The 26,254-nt window shown below is 36.6% G+C and overlaps 1 protein-coding gene across 2 annotated transcripts; it reads left to right on the plus strand.

Annotated features, from left to right (window-relative positions):
- The first annotated feature begins 1,917 nt into the window (after positions 1-1,917).
- On the plus strand, positions 1,918-26,236 carry LOC127866262 (U4/U6 small nuclear ribonucleoprotein Prp31-like). Of its 2 annotated transcripts, none has more exons than XM_052406697.1 (14): positions 1,918-2,038; positions 3,290-3,491; positions 4,295-4,352; positions 6,114-6,197; positions 6,778-6,875; positions 7,322-7,431; positions 9,761-9,812; positions 10,214-10,331; positions 16,894-17,051; positions 20,468-20,685; positions 22,004-22,076; positions 22,384-22,512; positions 25,356-25,454; positions 26,088-26,236. In XM_052406697.1, exons 2-14 carry the CDS (start codon positions 3,315-3,317, stop codon positions 26,202-26,204), a joined length of 1,491 nt encoding a protein of 496 aa, XP_052262657.1. In that variant the 5' UTR covers positions 1,918-2,038; positions 3,290-3,314; the 3' UTR covers positions 26,205-26,236. The 2 variants fall into 2 exon arrangements, with proteins under 2 accessions (XP_052262657.1, XP_052262659.1); XM_052406699.1 differs by having other exon boundaries at positions 1,924-2,034.
- The last annotated feature ends 18 nt before the right edge of the window (positions 26,237-26,254 follow it).

The following is a 26,254-nucleotide window of genomic DNA, read 5'->3' on the forward strand; positions in this document are numbered from 1 at the left end:
TATACACGGGTGTAATTCATTAACACCATAAATGATGGAGGAAAAAATTAATCACGTAATATGTATTATGATGATAACTTTAATGTAGTTTTAGATATCTTACCCTTTATCTTATATATCTGTATGTGTTTGTAACGTGCAAAATAGTACGCACATTAAATGAATGCATTTAACAAATGCTATAAACGGCAGCTATTATTTTAAGAAAGTCCCAACATTTGTGATTGCAGTAAGTTAATAAGATAGCGGTGATGGTACAACCTCCGAATCATCACATAATGCAGCTTAAGACGAAGAAGCCAAAAGAAACTTATATTCGTCGGAATATGCTCAGCCAATTTATTCTCTTCGCGGACATTGATTGCATTAAGGAATTTTTCCAGATAAAACACACGAATCAAATGCATGTAGATTGAAAAGAAGAACTGTTATTGAATGTAACGATATCATGCTCAATGGTGGAGCGGAATGTACTTATTATTAGTCTACTAATCTGCAAGGTGGAGTATAGGTCCTTGAGTAAAAGTAAAACATGTAAACGACCGGTGATATTTTAGGTGTTCAACGTCGTCGTCAGAAACGACAGAGATAAGAACATTTAAACTGCATGGGAGGCTATGAAACATTACTGGCGAACGATAATCTACTTTAAAACATACATTAGTGTGTGGGCTTAGCAAAATCACACTTAAAAGAATGTCATAGATTCAAATAATACTTTCTGAGTTATATTTAAACAAGCCAAATATCAATCATGGCTAAAATAAAACTGTTTGTTTTTGGATAATCATCAATCGAAATCGGAAAAATATTTTATTATTTTCTATCGCTTTTATCGGTAAAATAGCATAAATGTGATTTACCATCATAGTGTTGAAACCATCCCATGCCATCTGGAAGTCATGTCCAAAAATGTGCTTAAAAGGAAGTCAGTTGCAAAACAGGAGTTAAATATTTTTAGGCCAATAATTAGTTATCAGATATGAAACGGCCTCTGAAAAAATTGAATAATCGTGATTTAAAAACGGAACCTATCGGTAAGTAGACAACAAATTTGTTGAGGATTTTTCTTCAATAACTATTTTTATCCCGACGTCTACGATCTTGAAACAAAAAAAAACAAGGGAATATATATCGGAAAATATCTGCTACCCCTTCACATCTACACGCGCTTCGCACCTGAACGCCCAAGCGATGCAATCCCCGTTCCTGGAAGCATGTTAGTTTGGTTGATGATCAAAATACAGGTGGAGTTTCCTCCGGGTGATTCGGTATTCCCCCACAACACAAAACCACAGTTAAATTGACAATCTTTCTAGCTAGCTGTACCGACTTAATAGTTGGAAATTGCAGCTATAATAAAATATTCGTCCCATCTTTCGTAAGTTTAATAAGTTATCTAGATAAGAGTGCCGGTACACAATCCGGTTCAACACAAGCAGCATAAGGTTCATAAGACCCTCATTAACTACAGAGTAAACACACTCAAAGCTTGCGTGAATTGATGTTATGGTAAAACGTGAGCGTTTTCACTGTTAAAATCAAATATTGCAAAGTTTGGAGAATTCCCCAACTTTGAGATGTAAAGACAGGACTCACCATCATAAAAATGACAATCTTTGAAAAAGATTCACTTATTGCCATTATACATCGAGAGAAAAGTCCAAGATTGTCAGACATTGACGGATTTGAATTATGATTGCAAGTGTGTAGGTAGCGCTTGTGAGGTAACCGTTGATCGAGGAGTTTTTAGCCTAAGGCTGTTTTGTAAGCATCATTTTGGTATTTTGAAGTTATGATGCCCCCCTTTGTCTGAGGCAGCATGAATTTATGTTTAGAACGGATTGTGTCCCAATACTCACGAAAGTTTGTAAAAATTTTGTATTACACCTGATCTATATTAAATCGGAGTGCAATGTAGCCTTTATAAAGTGTCAATAGAATATTGTCATTTTTAATGCTGTAAGCATCTCAAAGCTTCTCAACGCGTTTTAAAAACGTTTTGAAGCAAAATTTGTCATTGTTTTTCAATAAGTGTGTAAGTTAAATTTAACTAACTGTTTAATAATATTTTCATTCATTTTATAACTTTTTTTCAATAAATATTTATCGCCGTTTGTTATTGCCATTTGAAACCATCAACTTAAATAGTTTACGGATGGTATATTGTTCGAATATTTGTTAATTGTGTATGACCGTGTTTGGTATTTTTGTCGGTGTAAGGCTTCTATTGATTAATGCTCATGAAAATGCAAACAGATACAGAAAATTAACGTTGGTTATAAAAAAACAAGTATATAACCAACCAAATTATACAAACATACAAACTGTTATTTACTCTTTAGTGTTACCAAGTTTGTTTAGTTTTGAATAAAATGATTTTCACTCAATGTGCTTGTTCTGTTCATCATAAAGGGTATTTTCAATAGTCATAATTCACTCTGTTGCACAGCACAAAGAAGTTTAGTTCCCTTCTTTAAATATAACACTTTTATAAAACAATTCAAACTTAAATATCAAACTAATGTGATAATTGTTTTTTTTGTCACACTAGCCATGTCTGTATTTAATTTATTTTCAAGCGTAGTAAGGTTAGTGAAACAAAATACTCGAAGCGCATGCATTTGCTATCATCACAAGAGCCACGTTCTTAATGTAAACAGAGTGATTGAAATTAGGCTACCCTCTGTATAAGGGAATCATACAATATTTTAGTGGGTAGGATGGTTTGCATTTGTTTAATATGCTTAAAACAGAGTCTGATGTAACATGCACCTTCTTTTGCTTTTTTTACCAGAAATCTTGTTCGGTTGAACAGTATACTATAAATCTACAAAATAGCGTTACATTACTTTTCAGATTTTTTTTATGTTTACAAACTTAGAAATGATTTAAATGTTAAACGATGACTTGGAATATTTAGGGACATGTTTCAATGGTTGAAAACTATTGTAGACACATGTAAGTTTGTTTATTTATTGTTTCATGCCGCTTTTTATTGGCACAAATACTTAAAGAATGTCGTCTGTTGAATGAACTGTGTGAATGCAATTTAAATGACATGTTACCTACTCTGAGCATACCCAACACACATGTTTATTCCTGAAAATGTGTGAAGTTCCAAAACACCCTTACAACAAAAATGCCATATTTGACAACAGAAAGGCCATGTCAATGACCGCTTTGTTTAATTCCTTCGCATCAGAACTTACAGTTTTTTGCTTATTAACAAATAATCATATTTAAATTGAATATCAGTTCAGTCTTAACATCTTGTTCAAATTTCTAGTGGAAGAGCTTGAAAACCTTGCATCATGTCTCTTGCTGATGAACTTCTTGCGGACTTTGAGGAGGCAGGTGACAATGCAGATGAAGCTGAGGGTGATGGGCAAACCATGGAACTTGCAGAAGTGGATGATGTTTCCATGGAAACAGTCTCATTATCAAAGAATTCAGTTAGAAATATAGCTAAACTGCGAGATAGTGAACAGGTAATCTACTGTAGTGTACAGTGTGCGCACCCATAAAAAAAATTTATATTCCAGCAAATGGATAAATGGCAATTAATATTTTCAATCTACAATTTAGTGAAGAAATGTGCAAACATCTAAGTTTTTTGCTATGCCCCCCTCCCACTTAAAAAAAAGCAGTTGCATTTTATGTCTATAAAAGTGTCCAGATGTCTGTCCAAAAGTTCATTTGTCAGCCATAACTTTTCCTTACATTGATGGTTTTCAAATGACTTGCCACAAATTAAACCCTTGAGCCACGGGTTTCCCTTTTTCAAAGGTCAAGATCACACTTTTAGGTCAAAAGTCAAATTTAGCCAGTGTGAACATTCCTATATCAGCTATTACTCTCCTACCTATTTATGGAATTTTAAATAAAATTTGTCACAAATGTTAACCACCATAAGACAAGGTGTTTTAGGTAACACCCAACTCCCTACCTCAAAGATCAAGGTAACAAATAAAACTTCTTGAAAATTAAGCCATATGTTTTCCATATAATATATTAATAGATTGTTAAATAACTTGAAACTCCAATCTCTCTTTCTTCAAGGTCAAGGGCACACTTAGAGGTCAACTTTGACCTTCAAACAGCTTGTCTGGATTTTTACTTTGTCATTCATAACGCAATTTTAAAACAGCTTTCCACACATGACCACCATCAACAGACGGCATGTTGCATGTATCACCTCTCTTCCTACCTGAAAGGTCAAGGCCATTTCAAACTTTGAGATCAAAAGTCAAAATTGGCCATAAATCATGGACACATGTCTTGTTCATTTTAGATTAAAGATGTCATGAACAAAGTTGAACAGTACTCAAAAAAGAAACGCAAAGATGCAGGTATGTTCTTCTCATTGTTTAAGCTCACCAGAGCGGAATACGGACAAAACCCCTCCCGGATAAAAACCCTCCCGTCATTTTCATAGGGACAGGACAAAAACCCTCCCATGAATAAACATGGGCGGACAAAAACCCTCCCATGAAAAAAACGGGGGAGGTCAAAAACCCTCCCATGAAAAAACGGAGGCGGACAAAAATCCTCCCGTAAAAGAAATTTAACACTTAGTGTTGCATTCATTAATCCGACAAAATTATCCATTGTGTGTAATGTGTTTTCAGGGGTGTGAAATTGAAAGAACATGTGTATCCATTAACTGTAAACATACCCCTTTCTAATGTGCATATATATCCGATAATCCAATATAATAACAACATCAATTACAACATAAAACATAAAATGAGGCCATTTATAGACAAGTGAATTTAAATTTAGATTGAATACGATACAGTGCAACGTTCAATCGCATCATACGCTCATTCATGCAAAAAACGTGCTTTCTGGGAAGTTTCTGAAAACTTTGCGAAAATGAAAGTAAAATTCTGTTAACAACTAACAATTCGTTAGCATGTAACTAATTTGTCTTAATTACTTATTTAATTTATCTTTGACTGTAACGTTTTCAATTGCATTTTTGCAGACAATATTTAAAGCATACTGTATTGTCAAATATGTCAATGATTCGGTTATTTAGGCCCACTAATCAGCTAATCATAACAATTAACTAGTTAATGGCATACAATAATATATATCAAAATAGCAAACTGTTAATCTGCAACTGCGGACAAAAACCCTCCTGTGAAAGCAATTAAACACCAACAAATGAAATTGCTTCACACAACGTGCTCATGTTGAGTTTATGTGATCACCTTTTTTCTGTTGTAATTCATTCATGGTGTGTCGTCAACATTTGCCTTGTTAACACTCTAGAGGCCACATTTATTGTCTGATCTTCTTGAAACTTGGGCAGAAGATTTTTCCCAATGATATCTTAGACGAGTTCAAAAAAGGTTCTGGTAAATTGAAAAACATGGCCGCCAGTGGGCGAGGCATATTTCCTTGTTGTTGTATAGTCAAACCTTTTTAACACTCTGGAAGTCACATTAATTTTCCAATCTTCATGAAACTTGGTCAGAACATTTGTTCTTATGATATCTTGGATTATGTTCAAAAATAGTTTCGGTCTTTTGAAAAACATAGTCATCAGAGGGCGGGGCATTTTTCTTACATGGCTATAGACTAGATAAACCTTGATGACTCTATAAGTCACATTTATTGTCAAATCTTAATGAAACTTTGTCAGAACATTTGTTCTTATGGTATCTTGAAGGAGATTTAAAATGATTTTCCGATCTGTTGAAAAAGCTGGCTGCAAGGGGGCGGGGCGTTTTTCCTTATATGGCTATAGTAAAACCTTGTTAACTCTCTATTCGATATTTTTGCCAAGTTTTAAAAGGATTTCCAAAACATCTCATTAGCTGCTGAAAGCAGTTAAGTTCCCTCAGGTGAGCGACAGTGGGCCTCTGGCCCTCTTGTTTGTTGAACACGTACAGTAGATAAGGATTGAAATGGGGTAAGGAATGTTTAATAAAAAGTTTAAATTGCCTTAATTTTTAACAAGGTACTTTTATGGTATATGGTTTAAACCAGTATGTTTTCCATTATTTGTAATTATTGTTATCTTAGTACTTACATCAACTAAAAAATGTGCCAAAATGTTTAAGTGATTTTAAACTCAAAGCTTAACTCTATGTTATTCTTAGTTGCTGGTCCAGTTGAGTTTGACCCAGAGTACCAGCTGATTGTGCAGGCTAACAACCTCACAGTGGAGATTGACAACGAAATCAGTAAGTGGCTCATTGTGCATTCAAGGATTTGTGAGGGATTTACTCTTTAGTGTGCAAACATTTAAATGACAAACAATTAAAGGCTGCAAACAATTGTAAAATACAGATACACTTTAAAAACATTTTTGAGGTTTATAAACAACAAGTATGAGATTCAGTAGTACTGTACACATATTGATGGAGAAAGAATGCAGCATATATTTGATGTGTGAAATCATGGTGCTACTACATGCCTATTTATTAAATTATACTTACTGTTAATTTACCTGAATATTTTATTATGAACAGATCTTTAATTTTCAGCACAAAAATAAGTCCATGTAGTCAATATATAAATATTGTTTATGTTTGTATATGTAAACCAACTTTTTAATACTGTAAAATAAATTATGGGAGATTTAGGTACCGGGGTATGAATGTCATGTCAATAATTTTAGTAAACAATTTATACATGTATTTACATGTTTTAATTAACAGCAGACTAAATGCGTATTTATAACTAATTATTATATGAAGATCAGAAGACAAAAATAATAATATGTTACTATATTTGTATTAAAATAAAAAATGATTATTGCAGATGTGATTCACAAGTTTACAAGAGACAGCTATTTGAAGAGATTCCCAGAGTTAGAGTCCCTGATCAGTGACCCTCTCCAGTATGTCTGCACTGTGAAGGTACTACTGTTGTTGTTTGGCTTTCAACATATCTATGTAATGTGAACAACACATACAAGAAAAATCTAAAGTTAAAGCAACTGTGCTCTATTTTTAAGGAAAATTAAGGTTTAAATTAAAATTATATAATGAATAGGATCTCAATAATGTTTTTAATATAAAAGTTTGTTATAAAAATGCACAAAACATTATATTATCTACTTGATGCATGTTAAATTAATAATTCCTCTTGGCAAAGTTGATAAACATCTTTATTCACTTACCATATATTAAGTAACATTGTTCATTTTGCATTTGATGTTGACACAATGCATACAATAAAAAAAAAATCAACAAAAACAAGCAAACTAAATATGACAATGCAATGTTACAAAATATGAATGTAAACTGTATAACATTTTGACCACCTATTCTATGATCAACCCTCTGCTGGTTCCTTCTTGCAGGAGCTGGGTAACAACATCCTGGAGAACAGCAAGAACAACGCGGCACTACAGGACATCCTCACCCCTGCCACCATCATGGTCGTCAGTGTAACAGCCTCCACCACACAGGGGTGACATTGATTGATGATTTTAAATTGTTACAGTATTGTAGTCAGGTTCCCAAAGCTCCTTTAATAATGAAAGCTGAAGTAAATATCTGAAACATTTGAAGAATGTTAATAGTTCATTTAAAGTTTATGTTATTTTCATGCTTGGAATCTAGTAAGAAATCAAATAATACTTCTTTGAATTGTAAAAAATTATTTTTCACAGTTGTAAGTGGAGATTTAATGACTGAAGTCATTGAAAACCAAGAGACAAGCAACCGAAAATGCTTTGAATTTTCTTGGGTAAAATGAGGTTTTCAGTGCGGCCTGGTGAGAATACTGAAGTCTAGATTATTTTGCTTCTGCACCTCCGCTGTAAGTTCTGTAATTGTTTCTTTTTGTAAAAAGCAATAAAAGCATTATCTTATTGAATAAAAAATATATGATTGAGTTTTTCTCCTAAGCAAAATTTGCATATAATGATGCAAGGGATATGATTTGCTGGGGTCAAGTATGAAAATAACAAAATGCTGGCATCAAAAGCAGGAATTTTCTTCAAATGAAATCCAAGTTAAGATTTTCTTCAGACGTTTTATGGAAGATATTCAGGATTTGCATTTAATTAGCTCCAAGAGAGAAATTAAGTTATTATTCCCAGCCAAAGGCGGAGGGATATAGAAATGGCGTTGTCAGTCATTCTGTCAGTCCATCTGTCAGTCTGGCACAAAAATTTTCATGGTTATATCCCAGAAAGTATATAAAATATCAACATGAAATTTCATGGGTGTATTGATATGAATGAGGAGAAGTGCCATGTACTAAAACCATAATCCTTCATTTTCTAAAATAAGAGTTCTTACCCTTTGTTGTGTTTGTGTTGTGTAACTTTTCACAACACTTAAACATTTTTTTTGGATTATACCAAATATAAAGAGATTTGCTCTCATCCATAAAACTTTATTTTGCGGCAGATATCAATTTATAATATGCTTGTTTTTATGTTTCAATAAAAATAGACCCATCGATAAAAATCATACTAATGACATAAGAACTTTACTTGGTGTATACAGTAAAGATACTGTGAACGGTAATTACTCTAAGTTTTCGACACTCTTAATATCAGGACACCCCATTTTTTGGCCAAAATAGTAAGATTTCGTGACTCAAAATTTTCAGACATACTGTTTTTTTCGTCAATAATTTATGACTCTAAATTTTCAGACAGTACAGTTTACAGTGCTATATTACCAGGTTTCTTCCCTGTTTTCGCTTATTTGGTGTCACTTCCATCATGCGCTTTTATGGCAGGTTTTTGGGTTATAAAGCCAAGCAGTAGAATGCCTTAGGGCAATCATCCATATCAATTGCATTATTGGGTAAATAACAATGTATATGGATACAAAACTATGGTTTCACCCCAGAGAGATAACTGTGAAAAATAATGAACACTACAGAAACGAATCTATTACTATACAAACAATTAAAGGTGTTCGACTAAGACTGACTAAAAAACAAAGAATTCTTAGTTTGCAGATTTCATTGAATTGCATTAATTACTGGTTCATACTATTGTATCGGTAAATAAAAAAGTAATCAAAGGAACTTATTGGTCAAAAAGGAGCATTGAAGTAACTTTCTTAACAAAAGAGCATGGGAAATTATTTTTAATGAAGTGCAAATATATGTAAAAGTAATCTATATTATACTATATGGCATGGTATTTAACAAGCAAGTGATATTAGTTGTTAATACAATGGACATTTTACATATTGCAAACATGCATCCAATCGTCAATTCAATCTTTTTAGTTTGTCTCTAAATTGTCAGACACCTGTATTTTTATGCCTCCGGTAGGGTGGCATATAGCAGTTGAACTGTCCGTCAGTCAGTATGTCAGTGTGTATGTCAGTCTGTCCGTCCGTCCGGAAAAAACTTTAACGTTGGCCATAACTTTTGCATTATTGAAGATAGAAACTTGATATTTGGCATGCATGTGTATCTCATGAAGCTGCACATTTTGAGTGGTGGAAGGTCAAGGTCATCTTTCAAGGTCAAAGGTCAAAATAAATAAATAATTTCAAAGCGGCGTTCTCATGAAGCTGCACATTTTGAATGGTGGAAGTTCAAGGTCAAGGTCATCCTTCAAGGTCAAAGGTCAATTTATTTTTTTTCAAAGCGGCGCAATAGGGGGCATTGTGTTTCCTACGAACACATCTCTTGTTTAAGATATTTTTTGTATCTAAATTTTTGGACAAAAAGTAATTATTTTTAAGTGTCTGAAAACTTGAGCAATTACGGTACTTCATTAATTTGTTTACTTATAGGTATTGACTTTAACTTGTTATGTTTTCAGAACACTTCTGACTGATGAAGAATTCAAAATAGTGGAAGAAGCTTGTAATATGGTAAAAAAGAATCTACTCTGAATTTAACAGTTAGCAATTTTGAAGCAATTCCTTAATTAAGACAAAAATAATGCACTTGCTATGTGGAACGTGATTCAATTGAATGTCAGTTGATCCAAAGTAATTGTTATGCAAAATAGATTAATAGTTTCCACTCAATTACTTGAGTTGAAAATCTAATTTCTTGACATAGTCACATTTCTTGTTTTGATTTGTTAATAGCCATTCTTTACACTACTTAAGATATTCAACTTCAAATATGTTTTTGTGGTCATTACAGGTATATTGGGTGACTTACAGCAAAGCAGAGAAATGGTCTTTGGACAGTTTGTGTTTCATGTACATGTATACATGTGTAGTAAAACAATTCCAATATTACGTTACTAGTTATGATATTTTAGGCCTTGGAACTGAGTGACTACAAGAGAAGAATCCATGAGTATGTAGAATCCAGGATGACCTACATAGCCCCAAATCTGTCCATTATTCTGGGTGCCTCCATCGCAGCAAAGGTCATGGGTATGTCAAGGCCTAACTCTGCCATTTACTAAAGACACAAATTCCAGTTTATTGGCTTTTTATCTGATTTGAGCTTAGACGTTTGTAGATGGCTATGACTTCTTTGTTAAGTGCACCCCCCCCCTCTGATTGTCAATCAATTGAATGTAAATGAAATAACACAACTACATGCCTAACAAATATTTATTTACTTTGTCCAGTAAATTGATGTCCCAGTAATGCTATTTTTTTCATCAGGTTTGATAATTCAAATTTTTCCAATCACAAAATTGATGTTTATTTGTGCTCATTTATTTTAATGCTAAAGATAGCAGCTGATCTTTAAAAGTTACCCTCTTTTTACAAACTGAACAAATTAATTGTTCTTGCTCTAGAGTGTTTTAATAGGTGCATGCATGGTTCATTAGAACATCCACCACCATGTCTAGCTTTCAGACTGACCAAACTGTGTAAGGTGCTTGTGTGTAAGGTTAGACCAATAATCACAATAATCCATCTGACCCTGAAGGTATAGTGTCTATGTTAGTGTTTCGGATCACCAAAATCGCCTGCGACAATTGACTCATTCAGCTGTTCATTAAAATTAAATGTGTAAACGAAAATGGCGATTGTATTTTTTTTTCTAGGTTTCTCTATGAGTGTTTCTCTATAAGTGTATCATTATTCCCTTTTTAAAAAGAGTACTTGGTACCTACTTCCATGGGTAATCGCCATAAACGCCACATGGGGTAAGTGATAATCCACTGATATGAGATACCATGACGTGCGTTTCGATTAATAAAGTGGCTTTACACAGTCATGTAAGATCCACCACTTAAAATTCTCGGGTTCCTTTCCAGTCGCCAAATTGTGATGTTCACTGTCCAATAGGTTACAAAGATGCTTATTGGGTAGATTGGGGGCGAAAGCGGATAGGAGTTTCCCTTCCCAAGACCCACCAAATCAACAAACCGGGCGTCTGAAAACAATCTTTGGGATAGCTCTAACATTGTATACCATTACTGCTCATACAGGAAATAAATAAAAACTAGAAATGACGCGGCAGAGGCCGACGCCTATCCCCACGCTGCATGTTTGACCCAGGGGCGCCTCAGGGTTGGTAATGGGGCCATGCATAGTTGAGATTGACCGTATTGTCATGCATAGTTGAGATTGACCGTATTGTCATAAGAGAATTTCAGTATCAATTTGAAGTGAATCGGTGTAAAAATTAAGAATTATAACTCTCTGATTATACTCCTTTAATTGACGTTTCGGCATAATGCCTTTATCAAAACATTGGAAATAAAATGTTAACTACATTTTCTAGTCTTTTGACTGCACAATTTAAATAACAAAGAAAAATGTTTTTAAACGTCAAATGATGTTGTACATGATGACGTCATAAATGGCGTTATATAAAATGGCGCCAAAAAATGTAAAAATTCGCCAAAAATGAAATGACGTTAAACACTTACATATTGTATCTTAATCTTATGTTAAATGTGTGCTTTATATATTTAATAAATTGATATTTTACAATAAAACAATCATCATCATTTGTAATTATAATCTACCTAAACTTATTATCATAAATTAAATAGGGTAAACTTATTTAATGACTCTAATTATTTCAATCCATATACATGTATAATATTCTAATGATATTTGATTAAATAATCATATATACTTGCTATTCTATATATCATATACACATTATGGACAAGATAAATTGCATAAAGTACTATTATTTTTACATTCATTTTTGTTGATGATTAATATAAAATGTTTTTCACATATATTTTTTACAAGATAGTTTCCCGTAGCAGGACATCAAGTTGATTTTTTGTATTTAGTCCATTTGGTGATTGCGTTTGAAACTTCTTTATGAATTCCAATTCTTTAATAAGTCTGTAATAATGGGAACTGTCTCTTATTTTTGTTAACACTGATACAGACTATACAATTAGTCTTACACGATTGTGGTATTAGTTGAAAACGTTTGTTTATCTTTGAAACTTGGAATGAATATATTCCCGCAAATTGTGAAGGCTTAAGAACCTTCCTTTGTCTTAGTTTTGTGTTATTGTCCTCCGTCCGTCCATCTATCATTATGTTCATCCGTCCAATTTGCACCCATCCTCAAACAAAGCATATGTTGCGGGGGATACCTTGGGCCTTTCAGGCCCTCTTGTAAACACTCTACAGGCCACATTTTTTGTCCGATCTTCATGAAATTTGGTCAGAACATTTGTCCCAATGATCTCTCCCTGGAGTTGAAAACTGGGTCATGCTGGATCAAAAACTAGGTCACTAAGTAAAAAAAAGAAAAATCTTGTAAACACACTAGAAGTCACAATTTTTGCCCAATCGTCATGAAAGTTGGACAAAACATTGGTTTTATTGATATTTCGGATGAGTTCGAAAATAGTCCAGATCTGTGAAAAACATGGCCGCCAGTGGGCGGGGCATTTTTCTCTATATGTACAGTATATTGTGAAAATATGTGAACACTCTAGAAGTCACATGTTTGGCCCAATTTTCATGAAATTTGGTCAGAACATTTGTTTCCTTGATACGAGAGTTGAGTTAAAAAATGGTTCCGGTCAGTTGAATAACATGGCTGCCATGTGGGGGGGGGGGCAATTTTCTTATATTTATATAGTAAAAAAAGCTTGTGAACACTCTAGAAGTCACATTTTTTGCCCAATCATCATGAAACTTGGTGAAATGATTGGTTTTATATATATCTCAGATGAGTTTGCAAATGGTTCTGATCGGTTAAAAAACATGGCCGCCAGGGGGGGGGCAGTTTTCCGTATGTGACTAGAGAGAAACCTTGTGATCAAACACTATAGAAGTCTAATTTTTTGCCTAATCATCGTGAAACTTAGTCAATACATTGGTTTTATTGATTTCTTGGACAAGTTGGAAAATGGCTCAGATCCGTGAAACACCCTTTTTAGCTCTTCTGATTGCTCAGGTGAGGTTTTAGAATCGGTCTTTGTCCGACGTCCGTTCTTCCACATTTGATTTGTAAACACTCTAGCATTCACACTTCTCAAGCATTCTTAATGAAAGTTGCTGAAAGATCTCAGTCAAGTTTGATAATGAGCAAAATCACATAATTAATGCCATAATTATTGCTCTTAGATTGTGCAAATTTTCATTATATTATACAAAATCCTTGTACACACTCTAGAGGTCACAATTTTGTTTCAGATTTTATGAATCTTGATCAAAATATTAATTTTTGTAAGCAAAGTTTCGTGTTTGGATAGGGGGGTCAACTCAAAACTCTTACAAAAACAAAAACACTCCATACGCCAGAGTTTTGGTTCAATAATGATGAAACTTGACCAGGATGCTTGTCTGGACAATATCTAGGTCAAGTTTGACATTTGGTAAAGATTACATGAACCAACTCCTCTCAGGTGAGCGAACTAGGGCCATCTTGGCCCTCTTGTTCGTATAAAGGATGTCTCAGCAGAAATCCAGTTTATTCAGAAAGTGTCATCCCTGATTAGCCTGTGAAGACAGACACACATGCATTAAGCCCCTTTTTCCCATAACAAGGCTGATATAATCATTCACATGAATTTAAATTTGAAAGAGCCCTTGGTACCTTAAGCATGTGCTCAGCTTTTGGAATTTCTCGTGGGTATTTTTATTTGTCATTGAGTTCAATAATAAGAAAACACACCCATATATATAATTATGTGACTGCGATAAGGCCTCAGTTTTTATGTTTGATAATAACTCTAGCATCATGAATACGAAATTCACATAAAAAATGAATGATACCATATTCATTCCTCCCATATGGAATGCATTCACACTGTCTATAAATAATACAGAAGATGGAGAATAAAAGAATGGCCTCTCCATGTGGAATACATTGTGTATATAGCTAGGGCTAGATATTAATTTACACAAGCATTTTCAATAAATTCTATGAAAACCTTGCATACGTCAATGCGACCAGACTTAGAATGTTTGTATATAATTGACATTCTCTTCATTGAAATTTATTATATAAGTCTTGTTTATTTTCTTATGGAACTGGCTTTTACATGTGTGTTTTTAGCTCACCTGATTACTCAGGTGAGCTTTTGTCATCAGTCTTTGTCCGTCATCTGTCTGTCCGTCCGTCGTCCACAATTGGTTTGTAAACACTCTAGAGGCCACATTTTTTTTGTCCGATCTTCATGAAACTTGGTCAGAAGATTTGTCCCAATGATACCTCGATCAAGTTCCAAACTGGGTCATGCTGGGTTAAAAACTAGGTCACTAGGTAAAAAAAAACACCTTGTAAACACTGTAGAAGTCACATTTCATGCCGAATCTTCATGTCAATTTGTCAAAATGTTTGTATTAATGATATGTTGGATGAGTTCAAAAGTCGTTCTGGTCCGTTGAAAAACTTGGCGGCCAGTGGGCAAGGCAATTTTCCTTATTTGGCTATAGAGATATCTTGTAAACACTCTAGAGGCAACATTTCTTGTCCGATCTTCATGAAACTTGGACAGAAGATTTGTCCCAATGATACCTCGATCGAGTTCGAAACTGGGTCAAAAACTAGGTCACTAGGTCAAAAAAAAAAGAAACCTTGTAAACACTCTAGAAGTCACATTTCATGCCATATCTTCATGTAACTTTTCAAAATGTTTGTCTTTATGATATGTTGGTTGAATTTAAAAGTGGTTCAGGTCCGTTGAAAAACATGGCCGGCAGTGGGCGGGGCAGTTTTCCTTATTTGGCTTTAGAGAAACCTTGTAAACATTCTAGTGGCCACATTTCTTGTCAGATCTTCTCGAAACTTGGGATTTCTCTTAATGATACATCGATCGAGTTCGAAACTGGGCCATGCTGGGTCAAAAAGTTGGTCACTAGGTCAAAAAAAAGTAAAACCTTGTAAGCACTCTAGAAGTCACATTTTATGCCCAATCTTCATGTAACTGTAACAAAATGTTTGTTTTAATGATATGTTGGTTGAGTTTAAAAGTGGTTAAGGTCCGTTGAAAAACATGGCCGGCAGTGGGCAGGGCAGTTTTCCTTATTTGGCTATGGAGAAACCTTGTAAACACTCTAGAGGCCACATTTCTTGTCTGATCTTCATGAAACTTGGTCGAAAGATTTGTCCCAATGATACCTCGATTGAGTTCCAAACTGGGTCAAAAGCTAGGTCACTAGGTTAAAAAAAGAAAAACCTTATAAACACTGTAGAAGTCACATTTCATGCCCAATCTTCATGTAAATTTGAGTTCAAAAGTAGTTCCGGTCGGTTGAAAAACATGGCTGCCAGTGGGCGGGGCAGTTTTCCTTATTTGACTATAGACAAAAACCATGTAAACACTTTACAGGCCACATTTCTAGGTCCAAATCTTACAAAAACCTTGTAAACACATGTAGAATTAGCATTACTGTAAAACCATTAAATTTGTGTGGTACGAATTTTCGTGGATTTCGTTGGTCTGCTGAATTCAAGTACCAACGATTATTTATACATTTTTAATCTGAAATCGGTCATTCCCAAATGTCATGTCTGGCAATCGTGCTATAGTAGTAGGACGTGTCTGAACTGTTCCCGTTTCCAACCATTCTGAAAGAGATTTGATTGAGCTATGCTAGTAAATACTATATGTTGTTTTCTTGATAAGTGTTTGGGTAATAATACTTTTTAAATCAGGCACTGTATTTAAACCGTACATCAACGATTGTTCTCTTTTACGTGACGTTGTCAAATTTACAGTTTGCAGATTTATCACATATGTCAATTGGTGCAAATTAAAGTTAAAAGAGACATAAAGGTTTTCACACGTGTATTTTGGGGACCTAATTACTCAATATTTACTACTTGGGGATCGCTGAGAATTGCAAATATTGTCAAAACAACATTGATGGCAATTAGCGAGCTGGGACCCACAAGTGTGCCGCTTTGTCTCTCTTATCGCTCTTATCGACAATTATCGGCAACGCTTTCATGCTTCAGTGCACATTAACCTCAAGTCAAGCTGTCAACACAGATTAGAAGATTATGCTTCGTTCCTACTCTTGTTTTTTTAATAAAAATTTAATTATTATGACGGTCAGTTTTCCCCACAAATGTTAAATCCACGAAATTACATGTCAACGAATAAGTTTTTTTTATTAAACCACGAAATTTCATACAGACGAATTTATATATTTTTACAGTAGTTGCAAATGTTTGCATGGCAAAAAACCCATGCAAATGGACACTACTCAATCAGAATTAATCACATGCTAACACTGCAAAAGTAAACAGAAGAGAACCAATCTAATATGCTCTAGAGTACTGAATTTTCAACAACCGGTAAACAATGATCAAGGCCTTGTGAAAAAAGGTGAGCGAACTAGGGCCATCTTGGTCCTCTTGTTTTCCTTAGCGTCAACCTGGAGTGTGTAGACTGACCAATCTGTCCAAGGTGCCTTTGCAGAAAATAATACAAGTACATGTACTTACAATAATTCTCCCCTCCCTTTAGGTATAGAGTGTGGTCTGAGAAACCTGTCCAAAATGCCTGAGTTTAAAGCAATACATGTACCAGTTATAACTTTATAGGTATAGCGGGTGGGCTGACAAATCTGGCCAAGATGCCTGCGTGTAACATAATGCTGCTGGGTTCCCAAAGGAAGATCCTGGCTGGCTTCTCCTCCTCAACCATGCAGTCCCACTTCGGGCACCTGTATGAGTGTGACCTGGTTCAGAAGTCTCCCCCGGTGAGTCAAACTGGGCACTGTATGCGTGTGACCTGGTTCAGAAGTCTCCCCCGGTGAGTCACACTGGGCACTGTATGAGTGAGATCTGATTCAGAAGTCACCCTGGTGAGTCAAACTGGGAACTATATGAGTGAGATCTGGTTCAGCAGTCTCCCCCGGTGAGTCAAACTGGGCACCTGTTTGAGTGTGATCTGGTAAAGAAGTCATCCCTGGTGAGTCAAACTGGGCACTGTTTGAGTTTGATCTGGTATAGAAGTCGCCTCCTGTGAGTCAAACTGTGCACTGTATGAGTGTGACCTGGTACAGAAGTCTCCCCCAGTGAGTCAAACTGGGAACTGAATGATTGTGATCTGGTAAAAAGGTCATCCCCTGTGAGTCAAACCGGGCACCTGTGTGAGTGTGACCTGGTACAGAAGTCACCCCCGGTGAGTCAAACTGGGCACTGAATGAGTGTGACCTGGTACAGAAGTCACCCCTGGTGAGTCAAACTGGGCACTGTATGTGTGTGATCTGGTACAAAAGTCACCCTTGGTGAGTCAAATTGGGCACTGTATGAGTGTGATGTGGTACTGAAGTCACCCTGGTGAGTCAAATTGGGCTTTGTATGAGTGTGATGTGGTACAGAAGTCACCCTGGTTAGTCAAACAGGGCACTGTATGAGTGTGATGTGGTACAGAAGTAATCCTGGTGAGTTAAACTGGGCACTGTATGAGTGTGATGTGGTACAGAAGTAACCCTGGTGAGTCAAACTGGGCACTGAATGAGTGTGACCTGGTACAGAAGTCACCCCGGTGAGTCAAACTGGGCAGTGTATGTGTGGGATCTGGCACAGAAGTGACCCCGGTGAGTCAAACTGGGCACTGTATGAGTGTGATGTGGTACATAAGTCACCCTGGTGAGTTTAACTTGGCACTGTATGAGTGTGATCTGGTACAGAAATCACCCCCTGTGAGTCAAACTTGGCATTGTATGAGTGTGATCTGGTATAGAAGTCACCCTTGGTGAGTCAAACTGGGCACTGTATGAGTGTGATTAAGTACAGAAGTAACCCCTGGTGAGTCAAACTGGGCACTGATATATACAGGCTTGCGTGAGTGTGATCTGGTACAGAAGTCACCCCTGGTGAGTCAAACTGGGCACTGTATGAGTGTGATCTGGTACAGAAGTCTACCCGAGTGAGTTAAACTGGGCACTGTATGAGTGTGATCTGGTGCAGAAATCACCCTTGGTGAGTCAAACTGGGCACTGTATGAGTGTGATTAGGTACAGAAGTAACCCCTGGTGAGTCAAACTAGGCACTGTTATATACAGGCCTGCATGAGTGTGATCTGGTACAGAAGTCACCCTTGGTGAGTTGAACTGGGCACTGTATGAGTGTGATTAAGTACAGAAGTAACCCCTGGTGAGTCAAACTGGGCACTGTTATATACAGGCTTGCATGAGTGTGATCTGGTACAGAAGTCACCCCTGGTGAGTCAAACTGGGCACTGTATGAGTGTGATCTGGTACAGAAGTCTACCCAGGTGAGTTAAACTGGGCACTGTATGAGTGTGATCTGGTACAGAAATCACCCCCGGTGAGTCAAACTGGGCACTTTATAAGTGTGATCTGGTACAGAAGTCACCCTTGGTGAATCAAACTGGGCACTGTATGAGTGTGATTAGGTACAGAAGTAACCCCTGGTGAGTCAAACTGGGCACTGTTATGTACAGGCCTGCATGAGTGTGATCTGGTACAGAAGTCACCCCTGGTGAGTCAAATTGGGCCCCGTATGAGTGTGATCTGGTACAGAAGTCTACCTGAGTGAGTTAAACTGGGCACTGTATGAGTGTGATCTGGTGCAGAAATTACCCTTGGTGAGTCAAACTGGGCACTGTATGAGTGTGATTAGGTACAGAAGTAACCCCTGGTGAGTCAAACTAGGCACTGTTATATACAGGCCTGCATGAGTGTGATCTGGTACAGAAGTCACCCTTGGTGAGTTGAACTGGGCACTGTATGAGTGTGATTAAGTACAGAAGTAACCCCTGGTGAGTCAAACTGGGCACTGTTATATACAGGCTTGCATGAGTGTGATCTGGTACAGAAGTCACCCCTGGTGAGTCAAACTGGGCACTGTATGAGTGTGATCTGGTACAGAAGTCTACCCAGGTGAGTTAAACTGGGCACTGTATGAGTGTGATCTGGTACAGAAATCACCCCCGGTGAGTCAAACTGGGCACTTTATGAGTGTGATCTGGTACAGAAGTCACCCTTGGTGAATCAAACTGGGCACTGTATGAGTGTGATTAGGTACAGAAGTAACCCCTGGTGAGTCAAACTGGGCACTGTTATGTACAGGCCTGCATGAGTGTGATCTGGTACAGAAGTCACCCCTGGTGAGTCAAATTGGGCCCCGTATGAGTGTGATCTGGTACAGAAGTCAACCCGGGTGAGTTAAACTGGGCACTGTATGAGTGTGATGTGGTACAGAAGTCACCCTGGTGAGTCAAACTGGGCACTGTATGAGCGTGATCTGGTACAGAAGTCACCCCTTTGTGAGTCAACCTGGGCACTGTATGAGTGTGATCTGGTACAGAAGTCACCTCCGGTGAGTCAAACTGGGCACTGTTATATACAGACCTGTATAAGTGTGATCTAGTACAGAAGTCACCCCAGGTGAGTCAAACTGGGCACTGTTATATACAGGCCTGCATGAGTGTTATCTGGTACAGAAGTGACCCCGGTGAGTCAAACTGGGCACTGTATGAGTGTGATCTGTTACAGAAGTCACCCCAGTGAGTTTAACTGGGCACTGTATGAGTGTGACCTGGTACAGAGGTCAACCTCGGTGAGTCAAACTGGGCACGTTTGAGTGTGATCTGGTACAGAAGTTACCCCCAGTGAGTCTAACTGGGTACTGTTATATGAGTTTGATCTGGTACAGATGTCAACCCCGGTGAGTCAAACTGGGCACTGTTATATGAGTGTCATCTGTTACAGAAGTCAACCCCAGTGAGTCAAACTGGGCACTGTAAAAAAGTGATCTTGTACAGAAATCACCTCATTTGAGTCAAATTGGAAACTATTAAATTCAGTCTTAATTTTATCATTTGTGAGGTAAGTCAAAAGATTTGTTACTCATTTGGGTAAAGAACGCAGAATTCCATTTGGTATCAATAAAATGCTTCATGAAACACAATAGGAAAACCCTTAAAACAAATGGAACACATTTTAAACAGTAAATTTGGCTAGAGAAACAAGACCTTATCCATGGTGTGGAAAAGACCGGATCCGTGATCTTATCCATAATTCAAACAAGACTTTGTCCATGATGTGAACAGTACCTTATCTATGATGTGAACAGTACCTTATATATGGTGTGAACAATACCTTAGCCATCATGTGAACTAGACCTTATCCTTCATATGTTTCAGGACCTTCGCAAGAAAGCAGCACGTCTGGTTTCAGCTAAGTGTGCGCTGGCAGCGAGGGTTGACAGCTTTCACGAGTCGATGGACGGGAGTACAGGGGATGCACTGCGAACTGATATTGAGGGAAAACTGGACAAGCTTCAAGAGCCCCCTCCAGTGAAAAAGGCCAAGGCCTTGCCTGCACCAATTGATCAGGCACGAAAGAAGCGCGGTGGTCGCAGGTAGCTGTGGTCCTTTGTGACATGAACTTGCTTATGAGATTAATGGACTAATGGATTTGATAATGCTTATATAAAGACAACATAATGAAAGCGGGGGATATCAAATCAATGAATTTGCTTGTTTAAATATAAATGTAATTGTGTTGTAAATGATTATATTTCCTGTTATTTCCTGTTATTTGTTGCTGTCTTTCTGGAGGTTGTAAGCTCACCTGAGCACAACATTCTCATGGTGAGCTTTTGTGATTGCTATTTGTCCGTTATCCGTTGTGCGTTGTCAATATTAACCTTGTAAACACTCTAGATACCACATTTTTATTTTCCGATCTGCATGAAACTTGGTCAGAACATATGTCCCAATGATATCGTGGACAAGTTCCAAAATGGTTCTGGTTGGTTAATAAGCATGGTCACCAGAGGGCGGAGAAGTTTTCCTTATATGGCTATAGTAAAACTTTGTTAACACTCTAGAAGTAACATTTATTGTCCAATCTTAATGAGGCCTCTAGAGTGAATAGAATAGACAAGAACGCAATGTTTTTATTTTCAAATCATGGACCTGCTTGCGCATATTATCATATCATATCATAATGACACTCTAGAAGCCACATTTTTTGTCCAATCTTCATTAAACTTGGTCAGAACATGTTTCCTGGTGATGGTTCATATGATTTTGAAAAATGGTTCAAGTTTTTGAAAACATGGCTACCAGGGGGAGGGGGTTAGTTTTCCTTATATGGCTATAGTAAATTGTCAAATCTTCATGCAACATAGTCAGGACATTTATTGTTTGATTTCTTGGATGATTTTCAAAATGATTCTGGTGGCTTGAAAAACATGTCTGCCCGGGATGGATGGTTTTTAATCTTAAATGGCTATAATAAAACCTTGTTAACACTATAGAAGACACATTTTTATTTCAATCTTCATGAAACATTTGTTCTGTTTATATCTAGGCTGAGTTTTAAAATAATTCCAGTCCGTTGAAAAACATGGCCACCCGAGGGCGGGGCATTTTTCCTAATATGGCTATAATAATAATTTTTTTACACTCTAGAAGTAAAATGTATGGTCCATTCTGTATAAAACTTGGTCATAGTATTTTTTCTAACGAAAGCTCGACTGAGGTAGAAAATTTTTAGTTCCAATCTTGATGAATCAGCTTGCACTTTCTCCGAATAGTCTAGTTCCTTTTTGTCTCAGGTGAGCTCCTTTGGGACCATGGTCCTGTTGTTTTCAAAAAATAGTCAGAAAGTTAATTTTGAACAGACTGCATTAATGCTTTTAAATGAAATGAATGATGACATTTGCTTTGCAGAGCACGAAAAATGAAGGAAAGATTGGGTCTTTCAGAAATGAGGAAAGCTGCCAACAGAATGAACTTCGGTGAAGTATGTATGCTTTTGAAAAGTTAGATATTTGCGGTTCAATTCTTCAAGATATAATTAATGATGATTTTGTTATACATTTCATGTATGTATAAATTCAATGGAAAAACAAAGAAATACATTTTAAATGCTTTATTTATGTTTTTAATTGAGCTTGGATAAAATATTTGTAACTTGTGACAACAACTTACAATATTTGTCATGTAAATTGTATTAATCCTATCATAGTTGAGAAAATATTTTAATTATTTTTCTTACAGTCATGTGTCCATTACATACGCATTACACTGTTGGTCATGCCATGTTACAGATTGAGGAGGACGCTTACCAAGGGGACCTGGGCTTCTCTCTAGGAGCTATCGGCAAGTCTAAGACTGGACGAATAAGAGGACCCGTAGTAGACTCAAAGACAAAAGCCAGAATCTCCAAATCTCTACAAGTAGGTTCTAAGTGTTTCATACTGCAGTTCACTTTACAACATTTTTAGCACGACTATTATACATGTATATGAATTATATAGTGGAGCTATCCTACTCACCTCGGCGTCGGCGTTCCCGTGAGCGTTGGAATGTTAAAGTTTGCGTACCACCTCAAATATTTCCTATGTCCCTTGACATATTGCTTTTATATTTAGCATACTTCTTAACCAACATGACCCCAACCTATAATCAAGAGCAGACAACTGTATCAAGCATTTTGTAAGAATTATTTTGTTATGACTCTTGATGGTTAAGTGATCGGACTGTCCGTCTGTGTGCCTGTTTGTCTGTCCGTCTTTCCGTCACTCTTTGCGTTTAGGTTGCAAAACATGCACATAACTTTTATGTCCCTTGAGATATAACCTTCATATTTGGTATGCATGTGTATATGGACAAGGCCTTTCCATGCATACAAAATTGTTTACCCCTGTGACCTTGACCTTAAACATTGGTTCCGCGTTAAGGTTTCGAAATCTGCGTTTAGGTTTCGAAAAATGCTCATAACTTCTATGTCCCTTAAGATATAACCTTCATATTTGGTATGCATGTGTATATGGACAAGGCTTTACCATACACACACATTTTTTTACCCCTGTGACCTTAACCTTGAAGTTTGAGTCCGCGTTTAAGTTTCGAAATCTGGGTTTAGGTTTCGAAAAATGCTCATGACTTCTATGTCCCTTGAGATAAAGCCTTCATATTTGGTATGCATGTGTATATGGACAAGGCCTTTCCATACGCACAAAAATTTTGACCCCTGTGGCCTTGACCATGAACTTAGAGACTGCGTTTAGGTTTCAAAATCTGTGTTTAGGTTTCGAAAAAAGCTCATAACTTCTATGTCCCTTGAGATATAACCTTCATATTTGGTATGCTTGTTTATATGGACAAGGCCTTTCCAAACGCAAAAAAATTTTGACCCCTATGACCTTGACCTTGAACTTAGGGTCTGCGTTAAGTTTCGAAATCTGCGTTTAGGTTTCGAAAAATGCTATAACTTCTAGCGTTTATAGGGGGCATATGTCATCCTATGGTGACAGCTCTTGTTTTTCCTTTGTTTTATTTTTGATAGATGACCTAATAAATAACCACACCCCCACATTATACTCCACCCCCACCCCACCCCCACTCAAAAAGATTTGTTTTTTCTTTGAAACATGGTAAAAAAAATCCACAAATATTTATCATCCACCGCCATAGGCGAAGGGATATTGTTTTGGAGTTGTCCGTCCGTCCGTCTTTCAGTCCTTCCGTCTTTCCATCTGTCAGGAGCCATATCTTGGAAGGGTTTTGCGGATTTCATTGAAACTTGGTATGAGTATATATATGGCTAACAGGATGATGCATGCCAAACGGCATTGTACACCTCTGTTAATAACGGAGTTATTGCCCTTTGTATCTTGAAAAAATGCTTTCTAATATAAGCTTACAGCTTTATCTCCATTAACACATGAGCCAGAGCCATGAAACTTGCCATAGTTGTTCTCAATCATCTGGGGGTGCTTCACATTCAACATCCATAATCCTAGGGGCTAAGGTCAAGGTCACACATTGAGGTCAAAGGTCTACATCCATCCATAAACAAAATTTATATGGCGTGGGATATCAATTCAACAAATATGCTTGTTTACTTTATTTTTGAAGGATCGTCCAACCATCCACCCAAGCTATTGCTATCAAACTTGAAATAAAATCTTATTAGTTTGTTTTATGTCTTTATAAATGTTCAAGAGATTGTGGAAAATATACCTGAACTCAGAATCGTCTATAAAGTACAACTCCTTTAAAACATAAGCGATCAATATGTTTCAATTATGGTCCTCTTCCACTTAGAATATGACTATATTTCCTTGACCTTATTGAAAATGAACAATTTCCCCATGATGGCTTAAGTTATACTGTCAAGCACTCGAATAGTCGAGCGCGCTGTCCTCTGACAGCTCTTGTATAGACAATGTGTTTAGATTTTCAGAAAGCTGGGAATTACTGTTTAACCTACATAGCTTTTAAAAACATTCATACACTATTGAAGCTGTTTGGCAAGCTTTAGCTTACAGTTTTTAATCTCAAAGCATATACATGTACTCAAGTATTTTCAAGTGCTTCATAAATTCTTTTTATGTCCCCCACCACTATAGTGGGGGACATATTGTTTTTGCCCTGTCTGTTGGTCTGTACATTGGTCTGTTTGGTCAAACTTTAACATTTGCCATAATTTTTGCAATATTGAAGATAGCAACTTCATATTTGGCATGCATGTGTATCTCATAGAGCTGCACATTTTGAGTGGTGGAAGGTCAAGGTCATCCTTAAAGGTCAAAGGTCAAAAAAAAAAGCGGCGCAGAAGGGGACATAGTGTTTCTGACAAACACATTTCTTGTTTTTCCTGATATTTGTAGTAAAAAGAAGAAATGTTCATTAAGAATAAAATATAATGTTTTACTTTATAAATGATATTTGGCATATCAATTAATCTTAACCTCATTATATCATAGCAGTTCATATATAGCATCAATTAAGTGAAGACATCTCTTCCTCAATACCATGAACACAAGTAAGAACTCACCATAACTATAATACTTATCATGTGAATGAGATATTAAATTGAAGTGCAATGTGCAATGCTCTTTATATAAAACACTTAACAAACCCATCATAGCTTCTGGAAAGTGCAGTCTCTATTATCTTTTTTTACCGCTATTACAGGAGGCATACTGATTTCCAAAACATGGAATTTTGGACATTGGATTTCATAAGTAAGGGGATCAAACCTTATACATCAGATTGTGTTTGTTGTTTCCAGCAAAAGATCCAGAAGGAGAAGCAGACATGGGGTGGCAGCACAACGGTCAAGAAGCAGGTTTCTGGAACAGCCTCCAGTGTCGCCTTCACACCTCTCCAGGTCCGTGCCTTTGTTGTCTAGTAGTTTGGTATTTTAGCTCACCTGAGCACGAGTTCTTCTTCAAAGTTTGTTACATAAATGGGCCTAGAATTTAAATATTTATGTTTCTTACAATACTTTTTTTTTCTTAAATCAATCTTCTCACAATAGTTTTTGGCCCTCTTGGTATATAGTATGTAAAATGCAGTATTGCAGTGAAAATGTGTGTTTTAGCTCAAATAATTAACATAAGTATATCTTTATATATCTCAGTACTGGTGAAATTGTTGAAGGTCATACTTTAGTTTGTATGTCTGTTGACAATAATGGATCATGTTCTTAATTAGTATATCTGTGTCGCTGCCTTTATAAAGTCGCACAGGAGCATACATCTGGAACACAGACACTGTTTCTCAATATCTTATCTGATGTTCAATGTTGGTCCTTGTATAATAAACTGCTGTCTTTTTTAATTGTAGCACATGTTTAAATTTCTAGTATTTTTTTACCTGTCACTGACATGATTGACTTTCCAGTATAGTTTTACCTGTCACCACATTCATAATGAACTAATACTCAAGACAATGTCTGTTATACTCTTATATCCATCTCAGTAAGTGTTGCCTCTTGTTACAATCTTGTTTGTTCTTGCAGGGTCTTGAGATTGTCAACCCACAGGCAGCTGAAAAGAAGGTAGCCGAGGCCAACGTTAAGTACTTCTCAAGTACTGCATCATTTGTTAAGGTTGAGAAACAACTGTGGCACAAGTGACAGCTTTGAAAAGTTTAACAAATATCTTTTTTTTTAATGTGGTATGATGG

The sequence above is a fragment of the Dreissena polymorpha genome, chromosome 2, assembly GCF_020536995.1.
Source record: "Dreissena polymorpha isolate Duluth1 chromosome 2, UMN_Dpol_1.0, whole genome shotgun sequence".
NCBI classification, from domain to species: Eukaryota; Metazoa; Mollusca; class Bivalvia; order Myida; family Dreissenidae; genus Dreissena; species Dreissena polymorpha.